At 37.3% G+C, this 27,184-nt stretch overlaps 1 protein-coding gene across 1 annotated transcript; it reads right to left on the reverse strand.

The window, feature by feature from the left end:
- Nucleotides 1-2,719: 2,719 nt before the first annotated feature.
- Nucleotides 2,720-3,625, reverse strand: LOC109253707 (olfactory receptor 10A4-like). The gene has a single exon (XM_019426915.2). The coding sequence runs from the start codon at nt 3,623-3,625 to the stop codon at nt 2,720-2,722; it is 906 nt and encodes a 301-aa protein (XP_019282460.2).
- Nucleotides 3,626-27,184: the final 23,559 nt, after the last annotated feature.

Genomic DNA, 27,184 nt, shown 5'->3' on the forward strand with positions numbered 1-27,184 from the left:
TAGCATAGGGAAAAAGAAGGCCTAACTTTAGAGGGGTGGTGAAGGATCAGGGATGTTTCACAGAATTTGCAACACTTGACATCTGATACTTGAGTTAGGCTTGAAGGATGGAAACAGGAGGGGAAATCCAGGAGAGGTGAGGCAGAGGTAAAAAGAAACGCATCATGTGCAAAGTCATGGAGTCATAAAGAGTATGAGATCTTCATTCTGTTCTTAATTGGGGATCCTTGTGGCAGAGGTTGATTAAACACAAGAGGGATGTGGACAAATTTTCGTTGCAGGAAGATCACTCTAGTGACAGTGTAAGTAAGAGCCTAGGAAACCATTCTCATTTCATGCCCAACCTCTTGCCAGCCTTTATGGTTGCACTACCATAGGGGAATGAGAAGAACATCAGATAAACAGCTTGTACTTTTCCCCATTGGTTTTCCATTATAGATATGGGAATACATTGCTAGGCATTGTTATGCTCAATGGATATTGAGCTGCCCTGTCTTGGATGATAGTAACGAATGTTAAATTTAACATCTATGCTATTCACACTTTTTTGATACTTAGGGCACTGTGGGGGAATACAGTAGTAATGACAAGGTCCTTGCCCTTAGAGAGCTTGTAACTTACCTGTGAGAGAAGAGAAGTCTCCTCAGTGTCTAGAGATGCTTCCATGCTACTATATAAAAGTGGGCTGTTTACACTCTGGAAAACAGTGTGGAGGTTCCTCAAAAAATTAAAAATAGACCTACCCTATGACCCAGCAGTAGCACTGCTAGGAATTTACCCAAGGGATACAGGGGTGCTGATGCATAGGGGCACTTGTACCCCAATGTTTATAGCAGCACTCGCAACAATAGCCAAATTATGGAAAGAGCCTAAATGTCCATCAACTGATGAATGGATAAAGAAATTGTGGTTTATATACACAATGGAGTACTACGTGGCAATGAGAAAGAATGAAATATGGCCCTTTTTAGCAACGTGGATGGAACTGAAGAGTGTTATGCTAAGTGAAATAAGCCATACAGAGAAAGACAGATACCATATGTTTCCACTCTTATGTGGATCCTGAGAAACTTAACAGAAGTCCATGAGGAAGGGGAAGAAAAAAAAGAGGTTAGAGAGAGAGGGAGCCAAAGCATAAGAGACTCTTAAAAACTGAGAACAAACTGAGGGTTGATGGGGGGTGGGAGGGAGGGGAGGGTGGGGGATGGGTATTGAGGAGGACACCTTTTGGGATGAGCACTGGGTGTTGTATGGAAACCAATTTGACAATAAATTTCATATTTAAAAAAAATAAAAATAAATAAATTTAAAAAGTGGGCTGTTTAACAATTCTATTAGTCAGAGAAAGACAAAAATCATATGATTTCACTCATATGAGGGCTTTAAGAGACAAAACAAATGAACATAAGGGAAGGGAAACAAAAATAATATAAAAACATGGAGGGGGACAAAACAGAAGACTCATAAATATGGAGAACAAACTGAGGGTTGCTGGAGGGGTTGTGGGAGGGGGGATGGGCTAAATGGGTAAGGGGCATTAAGGAATCTACTCCTGAAATCATTGTTGCACTATATGCTAACTAATTTGGATGTAAATTTTAAAAAAATAAAAAATAAAATAAAAAAATTCTACTTCTTGTACAATTTACAATGATATGTTAGACTTTGATGACTTTTCAGTAAGTAATTTATTTACATGATTCCCACCTCAAAAGGTACACTTCCACTCCACCTAATTTCTCTTCTGAGAAGCAATTAATATCACTGAATTCATATTCCTCAAGTCTATACATCTATAATTAAGTATAAATATTATTTGTTTTACCTTTTGTTACACAAATGGTATCATACTATACACACTGCACTACACTTTGTTGTACTTACAATATACCAGGGAACTCTTTCCATATTAGCACATGTGGAGCTCACTCATTCTTTTATGCTGTTTTTTTTTTGTTTATGGATGTACTGTATTCCATTGTGTGGATGTAGTTTAACCTATTGAGCCAGTTAAGTTGATTTTAATCTTTTATTTTAATAAATAATCCTGGAATGAGAAACTAAAATGAATTTTAATCCCATGACATTTTTAACTCATGCATTTTTATCAAGACTTTAGGTGGGAAAAGGAGACAGATTTGGATTTAAATTGCATTACATTATGTTTCTACTCCTTCTCACTTCACATCTAACTCATGTTTTCCTAAGACAAGTCATCTACAGTAATGTCCTCTATGGTCCAAGACAACCATTTTGGGCACTCCTAGATTCTGAGCTCCCCTGAGTTAGTGGAAAGATCATGGATTTGGTGCTAAACAGACCTTGGGTCCAAATTATTATTCTGGTATTATTACTGTCTGCCTGGATTGTTTTGAACAAGTGAATCAATTTCTGGGACTCTGTATCACTCTGTTGTGATATCTGTAAAACTGGGAAAATAACAGTAGCTACCTCACAGTGTTGCTATGAGACTTTAGCACAATAGTCCATGCAAAGAACTTAGCACAGTGCCTAGAACCTACATAATATCCAACAAATCAAAGTTTAACACACTTCTTGTTCGTTAATGTGGATAAAGTTGATGAAACAAAGGAAAACTCATCAATTTCGTAGTAACTATTCTTGACACTGTAGAAAGATTTCCACTTTGCCAGAGTTTTCAGAAAGTGCCAAGAACAACTAGAAAAATCAAACTTTCTTTTAGTGAGGTCTACATTCCTCATTTCACCAATTTTCCCAGAGCTACTTTTACATCCTTGTTTCTTAGGGTGTAAATAATAGGGTTGAGAGCAGGGGTGAGCACTGTATACAGAAGGGAAAGCAACTTCAATAAGTCTTCATACTGTGGCCCTGATGGGAAGCCATAGACAATGCCCAGTGTTCCATAATACAGACTGACCACTATCAGATGGGAGGAACAGGTGGAGAAGGCCCTCTGCTTCCCTGTGGTAGAAGGGATCCTCAGAATGGTGGAGATGATGTGAGTATAAGATGCTAGAGTTAGCATGAAGGGGCCAAGGGCAAATAAAGAGGTACATATAAAAGAGGTCATCTCAGCTACTTGAGTATCAGTGCAGGCCAGTTTCATGATGGGCTTCAAATCACAGAAGAAGTGGTCAATCTCATTGGTCGTGCAGAATGTTAACTGAAAAGTGAGGATCATGAGAAGGATGGGTGCCAGAAATCCAGCCACCCAAGAGGCACCAGCTAGCTGTAAGCAACCCCGGTAGTCCATTATGCTGGAGTAATGCAATGGGTTACAGATGGCTATGTAGCGATCGTAAGACATTACAGCCAGGAAGAAGCATTCTGTGGCTACTAGAGCAGCAAAAAAATAAAACTGGCAAGCACATCCTGGGAAGGAAATAGGCACGTGAGCTGATAACAATGTCCTCAGCATCATGGGCTCAATGGTAGTGGTGTAGCCAATCTCTAGGAAGGAGAAATGGCCAAGAAAGAAATACATGGGGGTGTGAAGGGAGCGATCAGCTGACACCACAGTTAAGATTACAATGTTGCCTATGACAGTCACCACATAGATGACCAGAAATAGCCCAAAAAGAAGAAACTGAAGGCCATGAAGATCCCCAAAACCCAAAAGGATGAATTCTGAAATTTGAGTCATATTTTCTTCTTCATTGCTAGCCATGACTTAGATCTAAAAATAAAAATATAAATATAAAGAATGACCATTGATCAAATATTATTTTTGATCAAACTGCTTAGAAGCATCATACATATCAAGCATAGTTGCCTTCTTCTGGAAGTTCAAGATTCTTAATCTCAATTAATAAATTTGACCACAGTCTCCCCAAGATCCATTTGGAAAGCTAATCCATGACTTCAATTACCCCATAATATATAGAATGTATGGGGCCTTGAAACTGTGACTGTGACACATAAATATGCACATTTTTCCTGATATTTATTTTAAAAAAAACAGAGGGAAAAGTGTTCTATCCTTGGAGATATTATTCTGTTTTTTTTTTCCTACAGTTTTCCTGGTGTTTTTATCAGTAGTGACTATTCTGAATCACTTATGTGTAAATTGTGTAAGGTCTATGATCAAATCTGTTTCCTGTTTTAGAAATTCCTTACCAATTAAATTATATGAATTGAAATTCGTTATGTCGAAGGATGTTTAATCCTTAAAATTTATTTGATAATAAGTTCTCTAAACATTACTAGAGGAAGCATAGTGGCAAGAAAGGGAATTACTGATAGTAGGGTGATGGTTAGTTGTAGTAAAAAAAGTCCTACCTGAATTCAAATTCCAGCTCTGCTACTTAATGGCTGTGTGCCCTTGAGCAAATCACATCACTTATCTGACAGCCAGTTACCCCATCTGTGGAATAGCATATAGGTTTGTATTACATGTTTTTCACAATCACTGGTCCATATTAGTTATTTAATACATTCATTAATCCACTCAACAATATTAAGTGCCTACTATGTATTAAACTCTTTGAAAGGTGGTTAGAATAAAATAAGGAAAAAGTCAAGATTTTTTTAACAAGTCAGGAATACTCTCCACACCTCATGGAGTTAACATTTTAGTGGGAAATAAAGAATAAAAATGAAGAAAGAGACACATAAAATAATTTTGAGTTGTCTACTATGAATGTAAAAAACAAAGACCCCAAATAGGAAATATGCTATATGTATGTGTGTTTGGGAGAGGGGTATATTGGTTGCAGTGGTCAAGAAAAGCATAAAAAAATTGAAACCTAAAAAAATTGGAAGGAGATAGTCATGTAAGAGTTGGGGGTGAGGGTGGTAGAGAGAGTATTCTAGACAGAGGTAATAGGATTTGAGGGAATGATTTAAAGTCTTAGAAAAACTGAAATAAACTAGAGAAAAAACAATATATGGTAGAGGGGGAGTTGGATATATAGAGAGAGAAATAAACAGAAAGAGGCAAAGAGAGAAATGAAGAAGAGGGGTGTAGGAAAAATAGAAAAGGGCCAGATCACTTAGGTTCTTTTAGTCCATGCTATGGAACATAGATTTTAAATAATGGGGCGCCTGGGTGGCTTGGTCGGTTAAGCGTCCGACTTCGGCTCAGGTCATGATCTCACGGTCTGTGAGTTCGAGCCCCGCGTCGGGCTCTGTGCTGACAGCTCAGAGCCTGGAGCCTGTTTCAGATTCTGTGTCTCCCTCTCTCTCTGCCCCTCCCCTGTTCATGCTCTGTCTCTCTCTGTCTCAAAAATAAATAAATGTTAAAAAAAATTAAAAAAAAATACTATAGGAGGGCACCTGGCTGGTGACTCAATTGAAACAGCATGTGACTCTTAATCTCATGGTTGTGATTTCGAGCTCCACATTGGGTGTGGAGATTACTTAAAAATACATAAGTAAAAAATAAACTTAAATATTATAGGAATTCACTGGAGGATGTTAAGCAACATTGTAATCAAATTTAGAGCTTAAAATCACTTTTGATTCTGTATAATAAATGAATTACAGAAATACTTTAATGAATGAGAATAAGATGGGTAAGAGACTATTTCAGTGAGAGATGATAGTAATCCTGAATAAAGTGTTTTGCAAAAAAAATGGAGAGAGGACAGGCTCAAGACACATTTTGGAGGTAGAAATGCCAGGATTTACTAATAAATTAGGTGTAAGGAGTAATAAAAAGTGAGGTATCGAAGATAGCTCCTGAGTATCTGGTTTGAGTTACGGGTTTCATTTATTTAGATGGTGATAACATGGAGGAAAGGTTTAGGGGAAACACAAGTTCAATTTGGAGGTAATATGTTTGGGATGTTTATGAGAATCCTGAGTGTAGAGGAGAAGCAGACAGCTGCATTTGAGAGTATGTAGCCCAGAGAAGAGGGCTGGAATGAAATATAACTTTAGGAATTATTAGAATATAGGTAATATTCAAGCCATGATAACAGACAAGACCTACAGAGAAATTATGGGTATATAAGAATGATTTACACTAAGCTTTAACACACTTTTTTCTCTTAGACCTGACAAAGAAGGACAAGAAAAGTATATTGAAAAAGAGGAGTCACTGAGGTAGAATGAAAACCAAGAGGAAATGAGAATTGACCCTACCTTTTTTGTATGCTAATGAAATGATCCAGCACGGAGGGGATATTGATGATACACAAGTAAATAAGGAGCAAATTTGGGGAGTGAAATCTCTTAGTGAGACGGGATGGGTTACAGGGCACAAGTAAATCTTTGGTAAAGACAGGAACACTTCGTCTTTTTAACAAGAGGAAAGCTAGATAAAACAGACACATTTGTAGTTACGTTGCTAGATTTAATCTTAGGAAGATGATGGAGTTTGCTTCTAACGGTTTCTCTTTTCTCAAAGAAGTAGGACCGTGTAAGTGAGGGTAGAGAAGAACATATGGGAGGTTTGAGGGAGTGGAAATGAAAAGAGTATCCTACTAGAACAAATACTATGATTGCTAGACAGTATGGAGTGGCAATTTGATCTTTGAGATCATAAATTTAAGAAGGTGAAACCAAACTGCTTTCTTGAATGATATTCTCTGGCAATGGTTAGTTTCCAGGGTGGAGTAGGCAAATAGTTGGTTTCAATAAGGTTTGGAATTTGGCCAAATGAAAACAATGGAAGAAAAGAGGGGCAAGAGAGTTGGGGGATATTTGAAAAAACAGTTGTAAGAAAGAACCATATGATAAGTGTTAAGTCTCTTCCACTTCTTTCCATGGATTATTAAAGACAGAAAGGACTTTAAAAATATCATCTGACCAACACTTTAATTTTGTAACTGAGAAAGAAGATCCAGGCAGGTAAACTGTCTTTTTTTTGCATCTCAGATCTAGTCAGTAACAGAGAAGGAACTGCTCTGCCCTTATGTGTAATACGTAAATACCTGAAGAAAGACTTACCTTCAATTTAGTAATTTACATGTCGGGAGTTTAATACCTTTCAAAGAACTTTTAGATCCATCATCATTTTTAAGACTCCCAACTATCTTGTCAGGTATTTGGGAGTAGGTCTTTGATTTGTCTCAACTGATTTTTCAGATGAAAAAACTGAGAATAATGATAATGTCACTACTATATTGTACATGTATTTCAATTATAACTCTTTCTCCTGGAGATAAAAAGTTAATCTTATGCATGTTGATGTAAATGTAAATTTACAAGATGCTAATTATATTATGAGACAGGAGTTTTTTGTCAGGTAACTGGATAATAGGAGCCATATGGAGATTGCCATCATTCAAGCTGAACAACAAATTAAGAAATTAAGGCAGATTTCCATGATGGATATGTTAAAAAAAAAAAAAACCTGCTTTAGCAAAAAGGAGTTTGGAGGACAGGATTAAGTAAACTATATCAGAGCTATGGTGGGTGTCCAACAAAAGTAATACCTTCTTAGGAGAAGAGAGAGAAGGCATTCCAGGAAGAGGGAATAATGTGAGTAAACAACCAGAAACCTGAGGATCGTGTTGACAATTGATTTTGGAAACACTGGGCAAAATATGTAAGGGGCTGAAGACAGAGAAGGGAGGAGGAGCACACATATTTTTGGAGAAAGAAAGAGTAGAAAAAGATTTTTTAAATGGGTCAAAGAAGTTGGAGAAACCAAGAGGGTGATATCACAGGGTGCAAGGGAGGAAAGAAACCATCAAAATCATTAGTAAAGAGGGTGCAACGAATATTGGAGCACTGGGGCAAGAATCCTGACTGCACTGAGGTGAGGGATGGGGTGAAAAATAAAAACAACGGATGTGGGCTATTATTTCAAAAAGACTGGGTGAAGTAAAGGAAAGGGAGAGAGCAAAAAAAAAAAAAAAAAAAACCCACACAGGGGTAAAAGAGGATTGACAGAAGATATTCATATTTATTCTTGCTTTTGTTTTTTAGTAAAGGAAAAACCTGACCAAGATTCTAGCCAAAGAGTCTAAGTCCAGAAAGAAGGAAATATGAACGACATGTAAAGGATAAGTGATGGAGCAAGGAGTGTCTCAGAAGAGGTTAGAGGAGATGGCATGGGGAAATACACAAGTGGAGGCATGATCCTCAAGCAAGAAAGAAGGATAGTCTTTCAGAAGAGGAGAGGGGGTCAAAATGGGTGTTGATAGTGATTATCAAGATAATTACCTCATCATTTTCCTTCCATTTGAGTTTGGAAACTTAAGCCATCCCTAGATGACTATGATGAGCCCACGGAAGAGATGTTCTCCTTGCTTCCTCAGAGCTTGTCTTCTGGTTTCATTTGTTAATGTGGAGCCCCAAATACTTAGTGGAAACCAAAGTGAGTTGCTAAGACAGGTAACTGGTGTGCTGTACCACTACTATATTGTTTGACCAGTAGATCCAGTAACAGCATGACAGATATGTTATTATATATCCTTTAAAAAGATTCAATAGGACCTTAAGAATCATGGCTTTCCAACCTTTCATCTCTTGACAACTATGCTTTTCTCTCTAACTTCCCTGAGGCCCAACAGCCTTCCAAAACGAAGAACTAAGAGTTCATCACAAGAAGGCACTTTTAGTTTTCAGGTGGTTGCGGCCAACACATTTTTAGCCCCTTTGGGTTTAGAAAGAGCATAGTGCTTGCCAATGTATCTATCTTTTAAACACTCCTAGCCTTCTGTAAGCAGGGACTGGTAAGATACAGTTCAAACAAGAAAACCAATTATTTTTAAGTTTGGCTCCCGAGGGAGTTTTGCTTTTTAATTGAAAGATCAATGTTTGCTTCTCATGACATCCTGAACTTCCATTCAGTGACTACTGACTAAGTGGTGTGAAATTGGATATTGGAATATCTGACATGTCACATGGGTCAGAGCCACAATCCATCTAGGCCAGCCTCCAGAGGCTCCTGGAAGCACTAGGCAGTAGCTTGGGAGGGTACAATGTGAAAAGTACTAGAACTAGTGACAGAAAATCTAGGTTCTAGACCTGGATCTCCCACTGCATGTGCAATCTGGTATATCAGTTGCCTTTACTGAATCCCGTTTTTTTCTACTTTGAATGGGGGCAATCATCCTTTCCCTACTGACTCCACAGGGTTACTGTGGGACTTAAATGAGATTATGTGTGGGAAAGCCTTTGTCAACTATAAATCTACATGCTCTGTGCTAATATCATATTTGAGAAGCATGAATGATGCTGCTGATCATGGAAGGTGAAGATAGTTTTGTCTTTAAGTTCAAAGATATCTGGATTCCTAAAGGTGGGAGTAATACTCTTACTTTTTTATATCATTAAATATAATTTGAAAACTTCTAAATCCCCTTCCCCCAAAGCTTTCAGTCAACCTTAAGTGATTCTACATTCTAATTAACAGCACAACTGTTATAGTTTGGTTTTTATAATCAAATTAAAAGTCCTCTTACACAAGCTGCCGGAGATAGTGTTTTAAACCAGTTACCTTGTCATTTTTCCATCCTTGGTAAACAGATTACATCTGGCCTCCTGAGTAAGTTCCTTTAGTGCTGGTTCTATAAGTTTCTTTAGTACTGGTTCTATATGCTTTACCTGCTTTCCAGGTTATACAGAAAAGTTATTGGTTGGAAGTAGTAAAACTCCTTTGTATAGCACTTAGTGAGTCCTCTCTCCAGTTTCTTAATGGCTGTGTGAACATTCTGTAATGCTATGTAAACATCATATAAAACAGAGTCTTTGCAGAGATAGGACCATTGCCTGGTATTCCAGGCCACCGTCATTGTCATCCCTTGGTTTCGAAGTTTACAAACAATATTGGATCCCTCTGTGTCAAGCAGTACTCTAAATGCTGGGGATATAAAGATGAAGAAAGGCTGGAAAACTGAACTATTGACTTTGGAGCTCAATGACTAGCGGAAGTGACAGATGCATAAAGTGATGGAATTGCAACATCATGAATGCAACAATAAGACTGTATAAGATGTAGATATAACATAGAGAAAAGAGTTTTGGGATCAGTTTGCAGAGGAACTAGTAACAGTGAAGGTCTATTGGAGGGCCCGCCATATGCATTTTTTGTTTGTTCTTTTCAAAGCACTTTTTCATCTATTACTTCATTAATCTTTCCAATGCATTGGGTTTTGAAGGATGAGTAGAAGTATTCCAAGCCAATAAGAAGATGGAAAGAGTTTCAGTCAGAGAAAATAATGCATGCCACTAAGGAGTGGCAGAAAAGAGGCAGGGAAATAGGCAGGCATAGAAGATGGAGGTCCCTGTACACTGTCTTAAAGAGTGTGGACTTTATCCTGAAGTCAATAAGAAGCCATTAAAGAGGTTTTAAATAGGAAAGCAGCATAGTCATGTTTGTATTTTAGAAAGCTATATATTTTGAGTGGCTATGCAAATGATATTAGAAGCAAAGGAAGAGACTCAAGGCAGGAAGTCCAGGGAGGAGTGGGTTATCTCAATTCAGGAGAGGATGGTGGTCATTGGGAAAAGAGAGCCAATGGCTTCAGACAATAATAACAATATTGTCATTTTCACTAATACAATATATTCTCCTTTCACCATCATTCAAATTTATCAAAAGTAATTTGTGGAGGAAAATAATTTTCCTAGTATTTGCAAACATACAAATGGATAATAACTCTGAAGTTCATGTGTGACTTGGTTATTTAATATCAAGTCATATTTCCCATAAAACAACAACAGTCCCAAATCCCTGGCCATCCCAGAGAAATCCAAGAGAAAAATTTTCAAGTACAAAGTACTTGAAAAACTTTATGTTTGCAGTGAAACTTGTTCTCTAATAACATTTGTTGCATGAATAGATGAGTGAACGAATGAAGGAATAAATGTATGGGTATAATTTACTAACACAGGCAAGGGCCTGTACTAATTTTGGGGGGGAGGTGCCAAGATGTCTCAGATATAGCTCTTGGCCTTAAGGGAAATAAAAAAAATCTTTTAGCTGGACAGCTCACCAAAGTGACACCTCTTCCTTAATTGCCAGCTTGCTCGTCACAAAGGCCCAGCAGGAAGTTTTATTAAAAAAAAATCCAATAAATGTTATGTAATCTTCAATATACAAAGAATACTAACCTAAAGATCACACAAGGCACCAGGTCTTTGATTTCAAGTTTGCAAATTTTTCAAAAGTAAGTTTAATGAACAATACATAATTTGTGCATGGCAGACAGTTAAAGCAGGATTAACTAAGCTTCCCTTCAACTCCAGACCACCAGTCTCCCTCCCCGAGGGCAACTGCTATAAACAGTTTGTTGTGGGTGCTTCCAGAAATTTTGTATGCTCATACCAGCATTTATATACATTTCAATTTTTCATATTTACACAAAAGACATTGCACATGCATAATAATTCTACAGAGCTTTTTAATTTGTCTTGGAGATCTTTCTGTATCTGCACACATAAATCAGTCTCATTCATTGTAACATTTGCATAGTGCTCCAGCATATGGGTAAGGCATTATTTATTTATTTATTTATTTATTTTTGTCAGGGAGCTTGTTTTCTAAGAAATAAAACATTACCAGTATAGTGAAAATTCCTTTTGTCCCCAACCCAATATCTCTTGAGCCCCAGAGGTATCTATTATCCTACAGTTGATGTACATTCTCCATGTTTATGTATCGGTCCTCTTACTACATATGAATGTATCCATAACAGCATGTGGTAATATTTTGTATGTTTTAAATTTTGCGCAAATGGCATCATAACTTTTTGCAACTTGCTTTCCTCCCCCTACTTTACATTTTTTTTTTCATACCTGTTCCTGTTGATACATTTACTCATGGTTGTTCTACCTTGTTCTTTTTTATATGGAATACTGTGGATTTGTTTTTCCTTATACCTCACTTGCTAAAAAGAAGAGTCCGGGAGCTGGAATTATTTTTCTCTGATCCCTGCTTTGAGGTTGCCCTGGATGGACTAATCAAAGGATGAAAGATTCTTATAAATTTAAAATCTAGAACTGTTTTGGTCTAGAAAAGGAGGGACAATTCTGTTAATAAATTTTAGTCATTATGAACAATGTTGCACTGAATATCCTTGAATACATTTCTCGTATTTCTTTTTTTTTAATTTTTTTAATGTTTGTTTATTTTTGAGAGCACAAAAGAGATAGAGCATGAGTTGGGGAGGGGCAGAGAGAGAGGTAGATACAGAATCTGAAACAGGCTCCGGGGTCTGAGTCAGCACAAAGCCCGATGCTGAGCTCCAATCCACAAACTGTGAGATCATGACCTGAGCCGAAGTTGGACCCTTAACTGACTGAGCCACCCAGGCACCCCAACATTTCTTGCATTTATTTGAGGTACCTAAGAGCTGAATTTTTGGTTCAGAGTATACTCATATTTTCATATTCACTAGGTACTACCAAATTGCTCTCTAAAGTGGGTGTACAAACACACATTCCCACACACAGTGTATAACAGTATCTATTTCCTCGCATTTAATATTGGCAGATGCTTTTCTTTGGGGCACTCTGAAGTCTATGCAGTAGTATCTCTGTGCTAATTTAATTTTCATTTCCCTGATTATTAGCGAGGATAAAAGCATGTTTTCATATATATACTAGCCATTCAGGTTTTCTCTTCTGTGCATCATCCAAAATTTTGCCCATTGTTAGGTGTTTGTTTGTTTTTTGTTTTGTTTTTATTTTTTTATGAAAGGTAGTCATTTATGTTATCTGTATCTGTCTGGTATATATTTGTTGCAGATGTCTTCTCCAGGTCTGTCAGCTGCCTATTAACTTTGTTTATTACAATATAACTAGAAGGGTAGAGGGTTTTTTGATGTGGCCAACTTCATCCATCATGTACTATTTGTGTTTTTTTGCGTCTTATTCAAGAAATCCTTTCCTAACTAGATACCACATATTATTCTAAGTTTCTTTTAAAATGTTAAAAAAATTTTTAAACATTTAGTTATTCAATCATCTGGAATTTATTTATGTACATGATGCAATTAGGAAACTAATGTTATTTGTTCCAATGTAAACACGCAGTTATTCTTATACCAGTTATTGACTAATCCATCCTTTCCTCTCATGATCTGCAATTCCTGTTCTATCATCTATCAAGGTTATATCAAGGTTACCTATATTCTTATATTTGTGTGTGGGTCTCTCTTGTTTCCAACCAATATGTTTGCTTCTCTCTACACAAATACTACACTCTTTTAATTAGTTGTCTAAGTCTTGATATCTATAGGATAAGTCTTTCTTATTTGTGCTTCTTTATAATTGTCTTGAATATTCTTGGTCCTTTAATTTTTCATATGAATTTTAGAACGAACTTAAGTTCCATGAAAAATCCTTTTCAAATTTGTTTGGAATTCCATTGAATTTATAGATTAATTTTGGTGACCGTGGACATCTTTAAGTTAATGAGTTTTCCTGTATGTAAAATGATATATGTCTCTCTTCATTAAAGTCTTTTTATGTCCTTCAGTAGTGCTTACAATATTTTCCATAAGGATCACAAGCATCTTTTGTTAGATTTATACTTAGTTACTTAATAGTGTTGCTTGTTGTTGCAAGCGGTAGCTATATTTTAACTAGCTTTATTGAGGTATAACTTACAAACAATAAAGTTAATCAATTATAATATGATGAGTCTTGACAAATGTATACGGTTGTGTAACTGTCACTACATTTAAGACATAAAACACTTCCATCACTCCAGAAAGTTTCTTCATGCCCCTTGAAGTGAGTCTTTTCCACCCACACTGGGTCCTTGGCAACCACTAATGTTTCCTGTCAAAATAATATAACTTATCCAAGAATTTCATATAAATGGAATTGTATAATATATAGTCTTTTGTGCCTTTTACTCAGCATAATGTCTTTGAAATTATCCATGTTTTTGTTTGGATAAGTAGTTTCCTTTTTATTACTAAGTAGTATTCTATTGTATGGATGTACCAGTTTGTTGATCCATTCACCAGCTCATGATTGTTTCCAGGTCTTGGCTGTAATAAAGCTATTACAAACATTCACATGACAAGTCCTTGTGTGAACATGTTTTCATTTCTCTTGGGCAAATTCCTAGGGTGCAATTGCTGGGTCCCATTGTAACTGTACATTTAACTTAATAAAATTGTCCATCTGTTTTATAAAGTGGCTATACCATTTTCCATTCCCACCGGCAATGTATGCAAGCAACATCCTCAACAACACTTGGGATTATAAGTTGTTTTTTTTTTATTTTAGCCAGTGAATGGTAACTTCTTAAAAATTTTATTTTCTAATTGCTTTTGCTACTGTAAAGGACTATCATTGATTTTTTAAAAACATCTTCTATGCAGCAACATTGATTAACTCCCTAAAAAGTTAAAACAATTTGTCTGAAAATTCTCTTTGGTTTTCTGTGTAGCTAGTCAGATAGTCCATGAATAATGACACTTTCTTCCTTTCCAATGCTTAAATCTATTTCTATTTCTTGTCTTATGGAATTGACAATGATCTCTCCAATGCAACATTAAATGGTAATTTGGAGAGTGGATGTCCTCATCTTGCTCATGGCTCTGATGAAAATGTTTCTAAAGTTTCTACATTAAGTATAATGTTTACTGAAAGTTTTGGTAGATATCCTTTGTCAGATTAAACCTTTCCCTCTATTGTTAATTTGTTTAGAGAGGGGTTTTTTTTGCCCATAGATACTGAATTTCATTTAATTTTTTTAAACACATTGAGATGAGTACATATTGTTTTTTCTTTGGTCGGCTTAAAAGTAGTCACTTGAAGTAATGGATTTTCTAAAACTAGACTATCCCTTAATTCCTGAAATCAAACCCATTTGATCATATTGTATTTTTAATACATCTGTTGAGTTCAATTAACTAATATTTTAATTAGGACTTTTGAGACTTATCAAAAGTGAGATTGGAGTATAATTTTTCATCTTTCTAACAAGTTTGCCTGGCTTTGGTACCACGGTTTTACTAAATTCATGAAATGAATTGAGGAACTTTTCTTCTTTTTCCATTCTCTGGAATATTTTATATAATGTAGAGATTGTCTGTTCTTTAGTAGTTTGATAAAACTTGCCTTCAAAAGAATATGGGATTGGTATCTTTGATGGCACAGGTATTGGTTACTGATTGAATTTCTTCAGCATCTAATGGCCTACTCATGTTTACAACTTCTTCTTGAATACAATTGTGTTGATTTGTATTTTTTCACAGAATTGCCCATCTTATCAGAGTTTTCTTATTTGACATAAAATATTTTATAGCATACCCTTACCATTTTAAAAATACGAATATTTATTTAGTAATGTCCCCATTTTTTGTTGATAATAATGGTTATTCAGGTCTTGATTCTTTTTTCACTTGTTTGAGATTATCAGACTGTTGCTTATTTAGTAAGCTTTTTTAAAAATTAAATTTTGGCTTTATTAAGCATTGTTAAATTTTGTTTCCTATTTTATTAATTTATGTTTCTATATTTCCTTTCTTGTACTTTCTTCTGGTTTGCTTCATAGTTCTTTTCTAACTTTTTGAGTTGAATTCTTAATATATTAATACTTAGTTATTTTGTTTCTTATTACAGACATTATATCAAATCAGTTGAAATATCACATCAGTCACAGTCTACAATCTGATATACATCATTCAGTAATACTTGTATGTAATTAATTTTTTTTCTTTATTCCATTTAGAATAATTTTTATCCAAATATATGGAGTTTTTTTAAAAAAAAATAATGCTGCAATAAGTATGGAGGTGCATATATCTTTTCAAATTAGTGTTTTCATTTTCTTTGGGTAAATACCCAGAAGTGGGATTGCTGGATCACAGGGTAGTTCCATTTTTAATTGTTGAACCCATACTGTTTTTCACAGTGGTTGTACCAGTCTACATTCCTACAAACATTGTACAAGGGTTCCTTTTTTATTACATCCTCATTTTGGATGTTTTTTATTATCGTCTATTTTATTCCATTTTGATGAGAATGTTATTAACATGATATTGTTTGTTTGGAATTTGTTGAAACTTCCTTTGATACTTGACTTGTGTTGTAGTTTTATAAATGTGATTGAAAATAATGTATATCTTATATTTGGGGGCCCAGGATTAGATATGTATGTGTGTATGTGTATTAACTCAAACTTCATAATTGTGCTGTTTAATATTATATATTCTTTTATTTTTATTATTTTTAATATAATTTATTGACAAATTGGTCTCCATACAACACCCAGTGCTCATCCTAACAAGTGCTCTCCTCACTGCACACCACCCACTTTCCCCTCTCCCCCACCCCCCATCAACCCTCAGTTTGTTCAACTGATGAATTGATAAAGAAGATGTGGTTTTTATACACAATGGAATAGTACTTGGCAATGAGAAAGAATGAAATCTGGCCATTTGCAGCAATGTGGATGGAACTGGAAGGTATTATGCTAAGTGAAATAAGTCAGTCAGAGAAAGACAGATAACCACATGTTTTCACTCATAGGTGGATCTTGAGAAACTTAACAGAAGACCATGGGGGAGGAGAAGGGGGAAAAAAAGTGACAGACAGGGAGTGAGATAAATAATATTATATATTCTTACATATTTGCTTTATCAGTTTCTGAGGGGGTTATGTTGAAATCTCCTCTTTAGTAGTAAATATTTGTCAAATTTCTTGCTCTATCAAATTGCTTCATCTTTCAGAGTCCCATTTTCTTCATTTGTAAAATGAAATGAGAAATTGTGGGTAAAACAATAGATACTGGGACTGTAGGCATTCAATCAGCCAAAGGTGCTCTTGTTTGGTCATTATTACTACTATACATATTATTCATAAATCCAAGCCCTTCCATCAAGATGGCTTAGTTTTGGAGGGTGAGGCACATCAGTCAGAATAAAACCCAAGCAAGAAATACTACCAAAAAAATCAAGTTGATTAAGTCATATCACCTAGGCAAGACCAGTGCCAATTAGGAGTCATCCTGTTCACCAGGAAAAGCAGTTCCTTCTAGAATGAGCATGTCTTATGAGCGCTCTTCAATGTTTAGGGGTAGAGTGACCAATGATAGAGCAAGACAGGGTCCAGAACTCAGAATCCTTGATTTAGCTAAGTGGGGATCTAGGGCCCTGGAGCCTCATGAAGGTGAGGAACACATGGCTACTGATAAAATATTTAAAGATTCTAAACACTACCAAGGGATATTTTCTTAAAATATATTTCTAGATGTTTTGACACTTTTCCTATGAGAAATGGTATTTCCTGGAATATCTGAGCAAGAAACTGAAAAATTCTCTTTCTCCTACCTGGGTCTAGTTTCAGGAACGAGTCCTAAGAAGAGATGAGATGATGTGGTGACCTTCCACTCCCACATGTACACCTTCTGAAAGAATGGAATGGTAAGACTTTTCAGGGTATTCTTTCTTTCCTCCTTTTCTTCCATTCTCCCTCCTTCCCTCCTTCCCTTTCTCTCTCCTTGACTCCCTTCCTTCCTGCCTGCCTTCTTCCTTTTCTTTTCTGTGTACCTCAGATATGTTATGTGAGAACTCAATCTAAACAAAATATGTTGCTATTCCCTAAGTCCAGTGTTCACCTCACAATGCCTTGATGACATAGTGCGTATCACAAATCTAAGATTTCAGAAAAGGGAAATGATCACCCCAATGCAGACTGGTAAAATAGTTAAACACACGAGCTCTGGATTTAGTCTTCAGTTTGAAATTCTTACTGTATCCCATAATGGCTGTGTATGTGTGACTGAGCACATCACCACCTCCTTTTTCTCATGTGTAAAATCAAGATAAAATTAGGTTGTTGAGCCCACAGAATGTACAACACCGAGAGTGAACTTTCATGTAAACCATGGCTTTTGGATTATGATGTGTCAATGCAGGTTCAACAACTGTAACAAATGTACCACTCTGCTGTGGGATGTCGGTAATGGTTGGGGGTGCAGCTATGTGTATGTAGGGGCAGAAAGAATATGGGAACTCTCTGTACCTTCCCCTCAGTTTTGCTGTGAGCCGAAAACTGCTCTAAAAACAAAGTTTCAATTAAAAAAATTTTTAAATCAGGTTGCTGTGATGATTAGATGAGATAATCCGAGGATCTGTCATACTGTCTGGCATTTAGTAGGCCCACAATAAGTGCTAACCCCCTATTTCTTTCTTAAAATCATAGCTAGTTATCTCTGCCCTGTTTTGAACTCCACACAAACCCTCTTCAATTCTGCATCAACTATGTACCACAGGCACATGTTTGTTCACTTAATGTGCACTTATTTTACATGGAAAACTTTTACTGGAAAAGACAAATATAGATGTGACCCATTTCTTGAAAGAACTTTAATTTGTTAGGAATACAATACAAATACACGTACACATACACATACATCAAATCAATAGAAAGCAATGGATTTGCAAATGCTGAGTTATAATGCTTGGGGCAGAGGCATAAGAAAAGGTCAGACTGGAGGTAAATATTGGAGAGGAGGTAGAATATTGAAAAAGGAAAGGGGATGGATTATTAACACACCTCTGGACTTTTCGGAGGGTTCAAAACTAGACATAAATGCCCATGACAAAGCTCAAAGATGCAGTATACACAAATTCATTATTCTTCCCATAAAAAAAACATTTATTAAATGCCAACTTAGTCCCAGGCACCAGGTTACATAGCTCTGAGACACCTTGGTTTTCCTCTCCAAGGCATACAATCTAGTAGATGAGTCAAGATATTGTTATAAGAAAAGTGGACTAGAATAAGGCAGTATAGGAGTATAGGATGATTGCATGCTACAATCACTGGTCCTTAAATTCCAAGGAAGGAGTAAATATTTTTGATTAGAGATAAGAGGAGGATTTTTCACTGATGAAAAGCAAGGGCTTTGTAAATGAGGAAAGTTGTAAGTGCAAAGGGGAGGATATCACATGCAGGGAAGGGAAAAGAGGCTTTAAAAGGTAAGGTTTGAGAGGTAAGATTCTGATTGTGGAAGCCTTGTAAGCTAAGGGACTTGGGCTTTATTCTCAGGACAATTAAGATCCACTGAAAAGTTTAAAGTAGAACAGCGATGTGGTCAGATTTCTGCTTAGAATAATCATAAGGCAGGAGTGTAGAGAATAAATCAGTCAGGGTCAAGCCTGGAGGCAGTGAGACCAGTTAGGAAGCTACTGCAATGGTCCAGGCAAATGATAAAATAGAGAAAAGTCTGCTCTAGGACAGAGGAATTTCCAGCAAGGGGTCAACATGCAAAAATCCTCCTTTATGTCTGGCTGCCTTTAGACTTGAAGTGACTTCACTAAGTCATACTTGTTTAGATCTTGCCCAAACCTACTTTGAACACAAATTTTGAGTGAGGAAGTAATCCCTTGGTGGCCCCTTGTGACCAAGGGCTCAAATTTGTTGGTTGGCTAGCCGATTTAAGGAGTATGAAATTTAGACAGAGAAAAGAGTAAAGTTTTATAGGGGTTTTGGCCTCCGTAAAATATGACTCTTATCACAACTCTAAGCAACCACATGCTCAAAGCCATCGTGGTTCAAATTAGGGAAACTGGAGCTCTGTTTGGAACTTCCCAACCTATAGTGGTAAGGGATTGTTTGGGTATTAGTAAGACCTTCAAAGAAGGTATATAAATCCTATCCAGCCATCTGGCCACTTAATGCCTATCCAGCCACTTAATGCCATTAAGTAAATGGGCATTTACTTAATATATTTTGTGTTTACCCAACTATCTCCCCTTTTCCTCAATCTTTTGCTTCTAAATTTGCCTGTACTGCCAAATTGGCCCTCCATGCATCTAGATTCTTCTGTCTTAGTCTTTGATTCCCAGTTCCCCTCACTCCCTTCATTCCTCAGCCATTCTTACCACTCCCCACTCTTTATAGACTTTATTCAAACTACCCACCTCTTCGTAGAGGTTCTCTTATGAACCCAAACCATCCTGCTTCCATTGACTTGAGTCCTAGACTGACAGCTTATATTTCTTGGTAGTTGTTAATAGGCATCCTAGCAACCCAGGAGGTGATATAGCAAAGTGGAAATAACATAAGCTCTTTGGACAAGCAGGCCTGATTCAAATCCTATATTAACCATTCATGAACTGTGTGACCTGGAGTGGGTTACTTAATCATTTTTTAAAACTTTTTAACGTTTTTTCATTTTTTGAGAGACAGAGACAGAGTGTGAGTGGGGGAAGAGAGAGAGGGAGATACAGAATCCAAAGCAGGCTCCAGGCACTGAACTGACAGCACAGAGCCCAACGCAGGGCTTGAACCCATGGACTGTGAGATCATGACCTGAGCCAAAGTCGGATGCTTAACCAACTGAGCCACCCAGGTGCCCCTAATCATTTTTAATTATAGTATTCTCACCCATAAAATGGGAGCAACAATTGTACCTACATTAAGAGTTCTTGGGAGGATTATAAAATAACTGATTTAGCACTTAGCACATAGAAAAAAATCAACAAATGTCTATTTAAATAAAGAGTCATAGTTCAGTTCCTTTTTGGATGGGATCTCCTGTCTTCCTTAAATGAGTTGGAATCTGCCAAAAGATAAATGGCCATAGCTTTCTTCCTTGTGATTCCTCTACACCCCTGCATCTGGTATAGGCCTGTGTATGCAATAGGCATTCAATTAATTCAGTGACCTGATTAGACATGATCCAAAGCCCAGGTAGAGAATTGGCTACGGGAAAGGAAATAGGTCTTAGGGGGTTGAATCTAGTATAAATTTGGGGGACCAGATTTACCAGAAAGGGAAAAAATTTAGAAACCTTAGACTTAGGATAAAGAGAGAGTGTGACACTTTGTCTTATAGTGAAACAGTGTAATTGTAATAGAAATGAAGTTTCAGACAGTCCTGAATTGAAATCCAAGTTCCACTGCATACAAGCTATGCGATGACCTTGGGCAAATAACCAAAGCTCTCAGGGTCTCAGATTCCTCATCTGTAAAAATGAAAATAATATTTGACTTCCAGAGTTATGAAGAATATTCAAGGAATAAGCTATTTAAAATTCCTAGAATAATGCCTGAGACATGGTGAGTAGCCAAATATAGTCACCTCCCTGTCCTTCCCTTTATTACCCTTTCTTAACTGCATTTGACATCATGGAAATCTGGACATGTGGAGGGAGAAGAATTGTGAGGCCTTCTTAAGAACATTCATAAGTGTTTCCTTCACATCTTTGTTCCTCAGACTGTAGATCATGGGGTTAAGTAAGCATGGGAATGACCACTGTGTAGAATACAGACACCAGCCTGTCCCTGCCTAGCAAGTACTCAGAGGATGGGCGCAAGTAAATGAATGCTGTGGTTCCATAGTATAGGCTGACAGAAGTCAGGTGAGAAGCACAAGTGGAGAATGTTTTGTGTTTACCCTTGGCTGAGGGAATTCTGATGATAACCAAGAAGGCATATGCGTAGGAGACCAGGACGATTGTCAGGGACACAGACACATTAAAGCCACCACAGGCAAAGAGGAGAAGCTGGAGTATCTGTGTGTCAGAGCAGGAGAGTTTTAAAAGGGGAGGAATATCACAGAAATAATGCGTGATGACATGGATTTACAGAAGGTCAGATAAAAGGTTGTGCTAGTGAGGAGCACCATGTTCATCAGGCCCACTGCATAGCTGGCAGCCACGAGCTGCAAACAGAGCCTTGGGGACATGATGATATGGTAGAGCAGAGGGCTGCAGATGGCCACGTGGCGGTCATAGGCCATGGAAGCCAGGAGAAAGAACTCAGTGACAGCAAAGAACACAAAACAGCTTGTCTGTACCACACAACCAGAGAAGGAGATTGTTTGGCAACCAGAGAAAAAACCCATCAACATTTTTGGAACTGTGACTGAAGAATAACAGAAGTCAATAAAGGACAAATTGCTGAGGAAGAAATACATGGGAGTGTATAGAGTAGAGGGCTGACCGCAATGAGGGCAAGGAGGCCCAGGTTTCCCACAACTGTGATTGCATAGATCAGGAGGAAGAGGGCAAAGAAGATAGGCTGAAGGTGAGGATCGTCTTTGAGGCCCACAATGAAGAATTCACTCAACTTGCTGGTGTTGCCTGCACCCCTTGGGCCATTACAGGTCTGTGAAAGGAACATGCATGACAATAGTGAGAGGTGTACGGCTCAAGTCCTAAAACAGAGACCAGCAGGGTCTGGCCCTGGCTACCTAGGACATAATATACTGTGTATATAGGCTATGGCTTCATCTTGGCTTATGCATCTCTTGCCATCCCCCAGCCTATTGGATACCAGGTTTAAAGGCGTAAGGATGGAATCTGGAGCCAGAATAATGGGTCTGAATCTCAACCTTGCCATTTATTGTCTCTGTAACCTTGGACTAGTGTCTTAACTGGAATCTTCTCTGTAAACGGGGATAAAACACCAATCTTGTAAGACAGATTGTAAAACCTAAGGGTGATGATGTATGTGTACAACGTCTAGCAAGAGCAAATACTTAATGGAGTCTAATTTCCTTCCTCCTTCTGTGCCCTTATTTTGAACACCGAACCTGTCCTCAGACAAAGCTTAACCTGAGTATAAAGTCCAGGACAGAAATCTTAGACAAGGGAGCAACTCTAGAAACTTATTAGTTCTTTCATTATCAGCTGTGTGTTTGAGAAACAGCAGGGAATGAGTGGAGGAGGAATATCAAACAATATAGAGGTAAAAGGACAAGCTCCAGGGTCAATTATATGTTGGGTTAGAATCCAATTCTATGATGCGCTAGCTGTGTGACCTTGGGCTTCTCCTATATGAGATTCAATTTCCTTATCTTTAAGATGAGAGTACCAAATATTTACTTCATTAGTTGACTGAAAATTAAAGATAATTCATGTAAAGCACCTAGCATACACTAAGCATGTGGGAAATATCAGGAACTTCTGGTAGGTCTGTTGAAACCACATGCAAGCCTCTTAGATTGTCCCACTTGCCCCCTGCTAAGTATCCCTTCCTAATTGAGCTCCTGTTACCAATCATTGTGTTGTAATTCTCCAGTGTGTTGTGGCAGTGAGATCTATCACGTTCATCTAATACTTATTTAAAGATGGAGAAACCCAGAAGTCAGGGCCTCAAAAGAGAAGGCAAACTGCCCATAGTTTCCCAGAGATTTGGTTTAAGTGCCAGAACTGGACCCAGGTGTCCTGTCCACAGTATTCCTCCCAATTGGAGGAGGTAACAGCCTCTGACATCTCCTTTTTCATAAACATGGAACCCATGTCCTTAGCAGAACATAGCGGGCTGCTTCACCCACAGCTCTTTGAAAAATTACGAGGTTGAATTCTTAGGGCCATTTCTATCTTTTCTCTTAATCAGGGAGATGGCCAATGTCTAACTGTATTTTATTTTAATACTGTTTTTCCTGTTAAGAGCTGGGATAGTGAAGAACAATATATAGCATTGCACAAAGGATTTACGTTATTGGATTTAGTGTCAGAACACCTGGGTTTGAAATCAGATTCCATACTATTTTAGGTCGATAGTCTTCAGCAAGTCCTTTCTGAGTCATAAGATCTTCATTTGTAAAATGGGAATAACACTTGCTTTTCTGATCTCACAGGACTGCTGTAAATATCCAATGAGAGTCTGTAGGAAGATACTTGTAAGGTGTTAAGTATGGTCATGGTCAATACTCAGAAAGCATGCACTGGGAAAGCCAAATAAACTTTTACAAACTTCTACGACAATTGTTAAATTGCTCCTCTGGAGCCTGCTCCTCCCTAAAAACTGCTCTGGCACCTGCCAGTCCTCCTTGGTTTCTATAACACTGGCCTCCATCTTCTTGTGGCCTCCAAGTCAGACCCTGAAAGAGAAAACTAGATTAGCCTCTGACAACCTGTAAGTAAATGTCTGATGCCCTTCTGCCACTCTCAGGCTGTGGCTGCCTGCTTGTGGCTGGTGTTTCGTTAGAGTTACCTTTATGGCCATCTTGGGAACTGAAGTTTCCACAGTAAATAATACTGGTTTTTAATTTTTAAATATTATACTGACTGTATCAATAGCTACCAATAAAGTACCTAATAAGTGCCACACTATGCTGGGTAATTAATATAAGCTATTTTACTTAATCTTCTTAACAGCCCTAGGAGATAACCACTATTATCATCCCCATCTTACAAACCAGGCAACTGTGGCTTGAGTACTGAAATGCTTTGCTGAAGATCTCATAGCTGGTTAAGTGGCAGAATCTACATTTAAATACAGAATACATTTAAATATTCTAATGCTACTGTCGTATCCATGCTGTCTTTTCCAAATGTAGAGTCATATAATTAAAGATTATTAAAGTTTTCTCAAGGGATTTACAAACCTATTCTTTGTTATCATGCTAATCTTAGAAACAATTAAAATGATTTCTTTTAATTTTACAGATGGTGAATCTAAGCTACAAAAAAGTTAGGTACATTGTTCTTGGGCATTTATTCATTCAAAGAATATCATTGGGTGCTTGGTGTGTTCCAGGCAACATGATAGGCACTAGGGGTTCTCATGGATTTCACAATCTGAAGGAAGAGATGAACAGCAAACAAACAAACACATTAATTAAAAGTTTAAATAAAAGTATAGAGAAAACAAAACAAGCTAATGAAATAGAGAGAGCTCAGGGTTTGGAGGGGCAGCATTAGGTAGAGTGGAAGGGAAAGCCTCTCTAAGGAGTTGACATTAAAACCAGGAGTCTGAATGGAGAGGAGCTTGCGTACAAAGATTCAGAGTACACACAGACACTTAGTGATATTGTCAAGAATAGAACTCAGCTCCCCTAAATTCTACCTAGGGTTGCTGTCTCCAATTGGAAGTAAGGCCCAAGTAGAAGCTGACTGGATATGACCTGATATGTGGGACTTTCAAACTTTTGTCTACAAGCATCTCTTTTATCACCCCCCTTTCTTCTTTAAATGTCCCTAGAAGTCACAAGTTTTCTCCAGTTATTTTTCTGTTTCTGTATTCATCCCAAATGCTTCAGGCCAGCATTAGTTGTTGGGATCTTTCCAGATGTTCCCTTAACAGGCACAGAAAAGTTCATGTGCCCGCAACAGTAAAGCCTCTGGAACTAAGCTCTAGGTAACACTCCCTTCCCCAACTGCCCCTCTAAGCTTGGCAATTTCTGTGTAATTGGTAGAGTAGTTTATATAGGAAAATTTCTGCCTTCTTGACTGGTCTCCTGAGATGCGGAGAAAAGTAAGCCCAGGGGCCAAGCAGTTGTGACATCCAAAATGGTCATTCCCAATGGGGTATTTTCACTGACTCATACTGAGAGTTTGGGGACCTGCAGTCACCACTGAGATATTTTGGGAACAATTGGAAGAATCAAATTGACTATGAGATGCATTGTGTTACAAACTTTTTATGTAAAATACATTCTTAGTCATATTAAAAAGTCTTGGTCACAATTAAAATAGCAATTGTTTCCCCAAACATTGGGATTCTAGGAATTATGGATAAATGGCCAATACAGAAGATGTTTGTAGGGATGTATTTCTCATTTTATTATCTGTCATATCATCTTGTTTACTCAACCCTTTACCCTAATTATAAACTATAAATCACTTTTAAACATCAAAGAATTATTTAATCAGTTTTTATGTGGTCAATAAAGTCTCTGATTGCCATTCAGCATTCTAATAAAATAGTCTTGTACCTGAGATGTATGTGGTGGCCAGCTGCCTTGAACTACACTTTTTCATTTTTTATTAAACCAGGTTTGAGTTGTGAAAGACTTGTTTCTATGCACTTGTTTTATTTTTTCCATTCAATAAATGTTTAACAAACATTTATCATGTGCCTGTCATTGTGTGAAGAGCTAGAAATACAAAATCAATAGCAAATTGATAATATCCTTAGATAAACTCCATTCCCACTCCCTAATACATGCACACATGTGAGTGTGCTCACACAAATACACACACAGTTTCTCATTTGGAAAGCACAAACAGCCTCAGTCTCCTTTGGTGCTGGCTCATTAGCAGCTTTTATAGAAAATACTAAGTTATTACGCATTTTAAGGGCTACGGCTATTGATTTTGAAGCAAGGAAATTGTTTAAAAAGTAGACTTTATAGACATGTATTTTGTGGGCAGATTCACTTAATTCTATTGCTTAGCTATGCAGAATTTCATAGTCACTTTAAATAGAGAAATTATTCTCTTTTTTTTTCAAGTTAAATTGTGGTACATTAGGTGGTATTTCAACCAGTTTATGAGCTTCGGCTATGACATGATGGGCTGACTCTACATATTAAAGAACACTGTCCCCAAATTTAATTATCTTGGGGCAGCAGCACCACCCAGGATAAAATGAACCATTTTGTTCATCACGACTGCAGCCTTTACCAAAATGGAGGTTATGGGATAACAACTTAAAGGCTAACTCGTTAACGCTCAGGGATGGATGAGGTAATGTGCCAGCAGACCAAATTGGTGCCCAAATGTTTTCTTCTAGAGACCTGTATCTCTTTCCCATGTTGTGCTATATTAATGGGGATGTCTTTATCCATTGTCACTGCCTGTAGACATTTGAATAATGTAGATGTAATACCTGATGGGCATTCAGCCTCGTGCACAATCAATTTCTCAAACTCCAAGGATCTCTCAGTGACTAGAGCAAAATTCTGGGGTTGCCATAAACTAATTTATAAGGATTCAAATTATGGCATCCATGCAGTCCCTGCTTTTATTTTCTAAGTGTTTACTAGGGAGTACTGTGTCATCCCAAATTATTTGATGGGGGCAATGAAGTAAATTAGTCCTCCAGATTGTAAAGGTTATGGATTTAGGCCTAAATGAAAGCATTCCTGTCTTCATAATGTAGAAAAGAGTGACCTTTCTGACTTTAATTTGTTTCTCCATCTGTGCCATGCATTTCGGGAGGACGTGAGGAATAGGCTTGATGATACCCAAACGTATTTCCCCCTTTTGTATTACTGTGCTGATGGCTTGACGGAGGAGTCACCTATCCTGGTTACAGATCCTGGGGGATGTTCTTTCACCAGTCTGCAGTGAATGAGGTCAGAGGATCCATCTTCATGGAACTTGGAACATGGGAAGTTTTACTATTCTCCTTGAAATGAGGGCCCCCCCCCCTTAGTTATGTCATCCTGGCCATTTGCTGTCCCAAATGAAATTTTCTCTAACTTTTCCCTGCACAATGTGTATTGTGTAGCTCAAAAGTTACAAATTCATGCTACATATTTTTAAAAAGAGTCACTGAGTCAGTATAAGGAAATGTGCTAACTTCAACAACAAAACTTTATGTTATTTTTACAACAAGCCTATGAGGTAGGTACTATATTTATTTCTATTTTACAGAAGAAG

Source organism: Panthera pardus, unplaced genomic scaffold (assembly GCF_024362965.1).
Source record: "Panthera pardus isolate Hobbes unplaced genomic scaffold, ASM2436296v1 HiC_scaffold_27, whole genome shotgun sequence".
Lineage (NCBI taxonomy): Eukaryota > Metazoa > Chordata > Mammalia > Carnivora > Felidae > Panthera > Panthera pardus.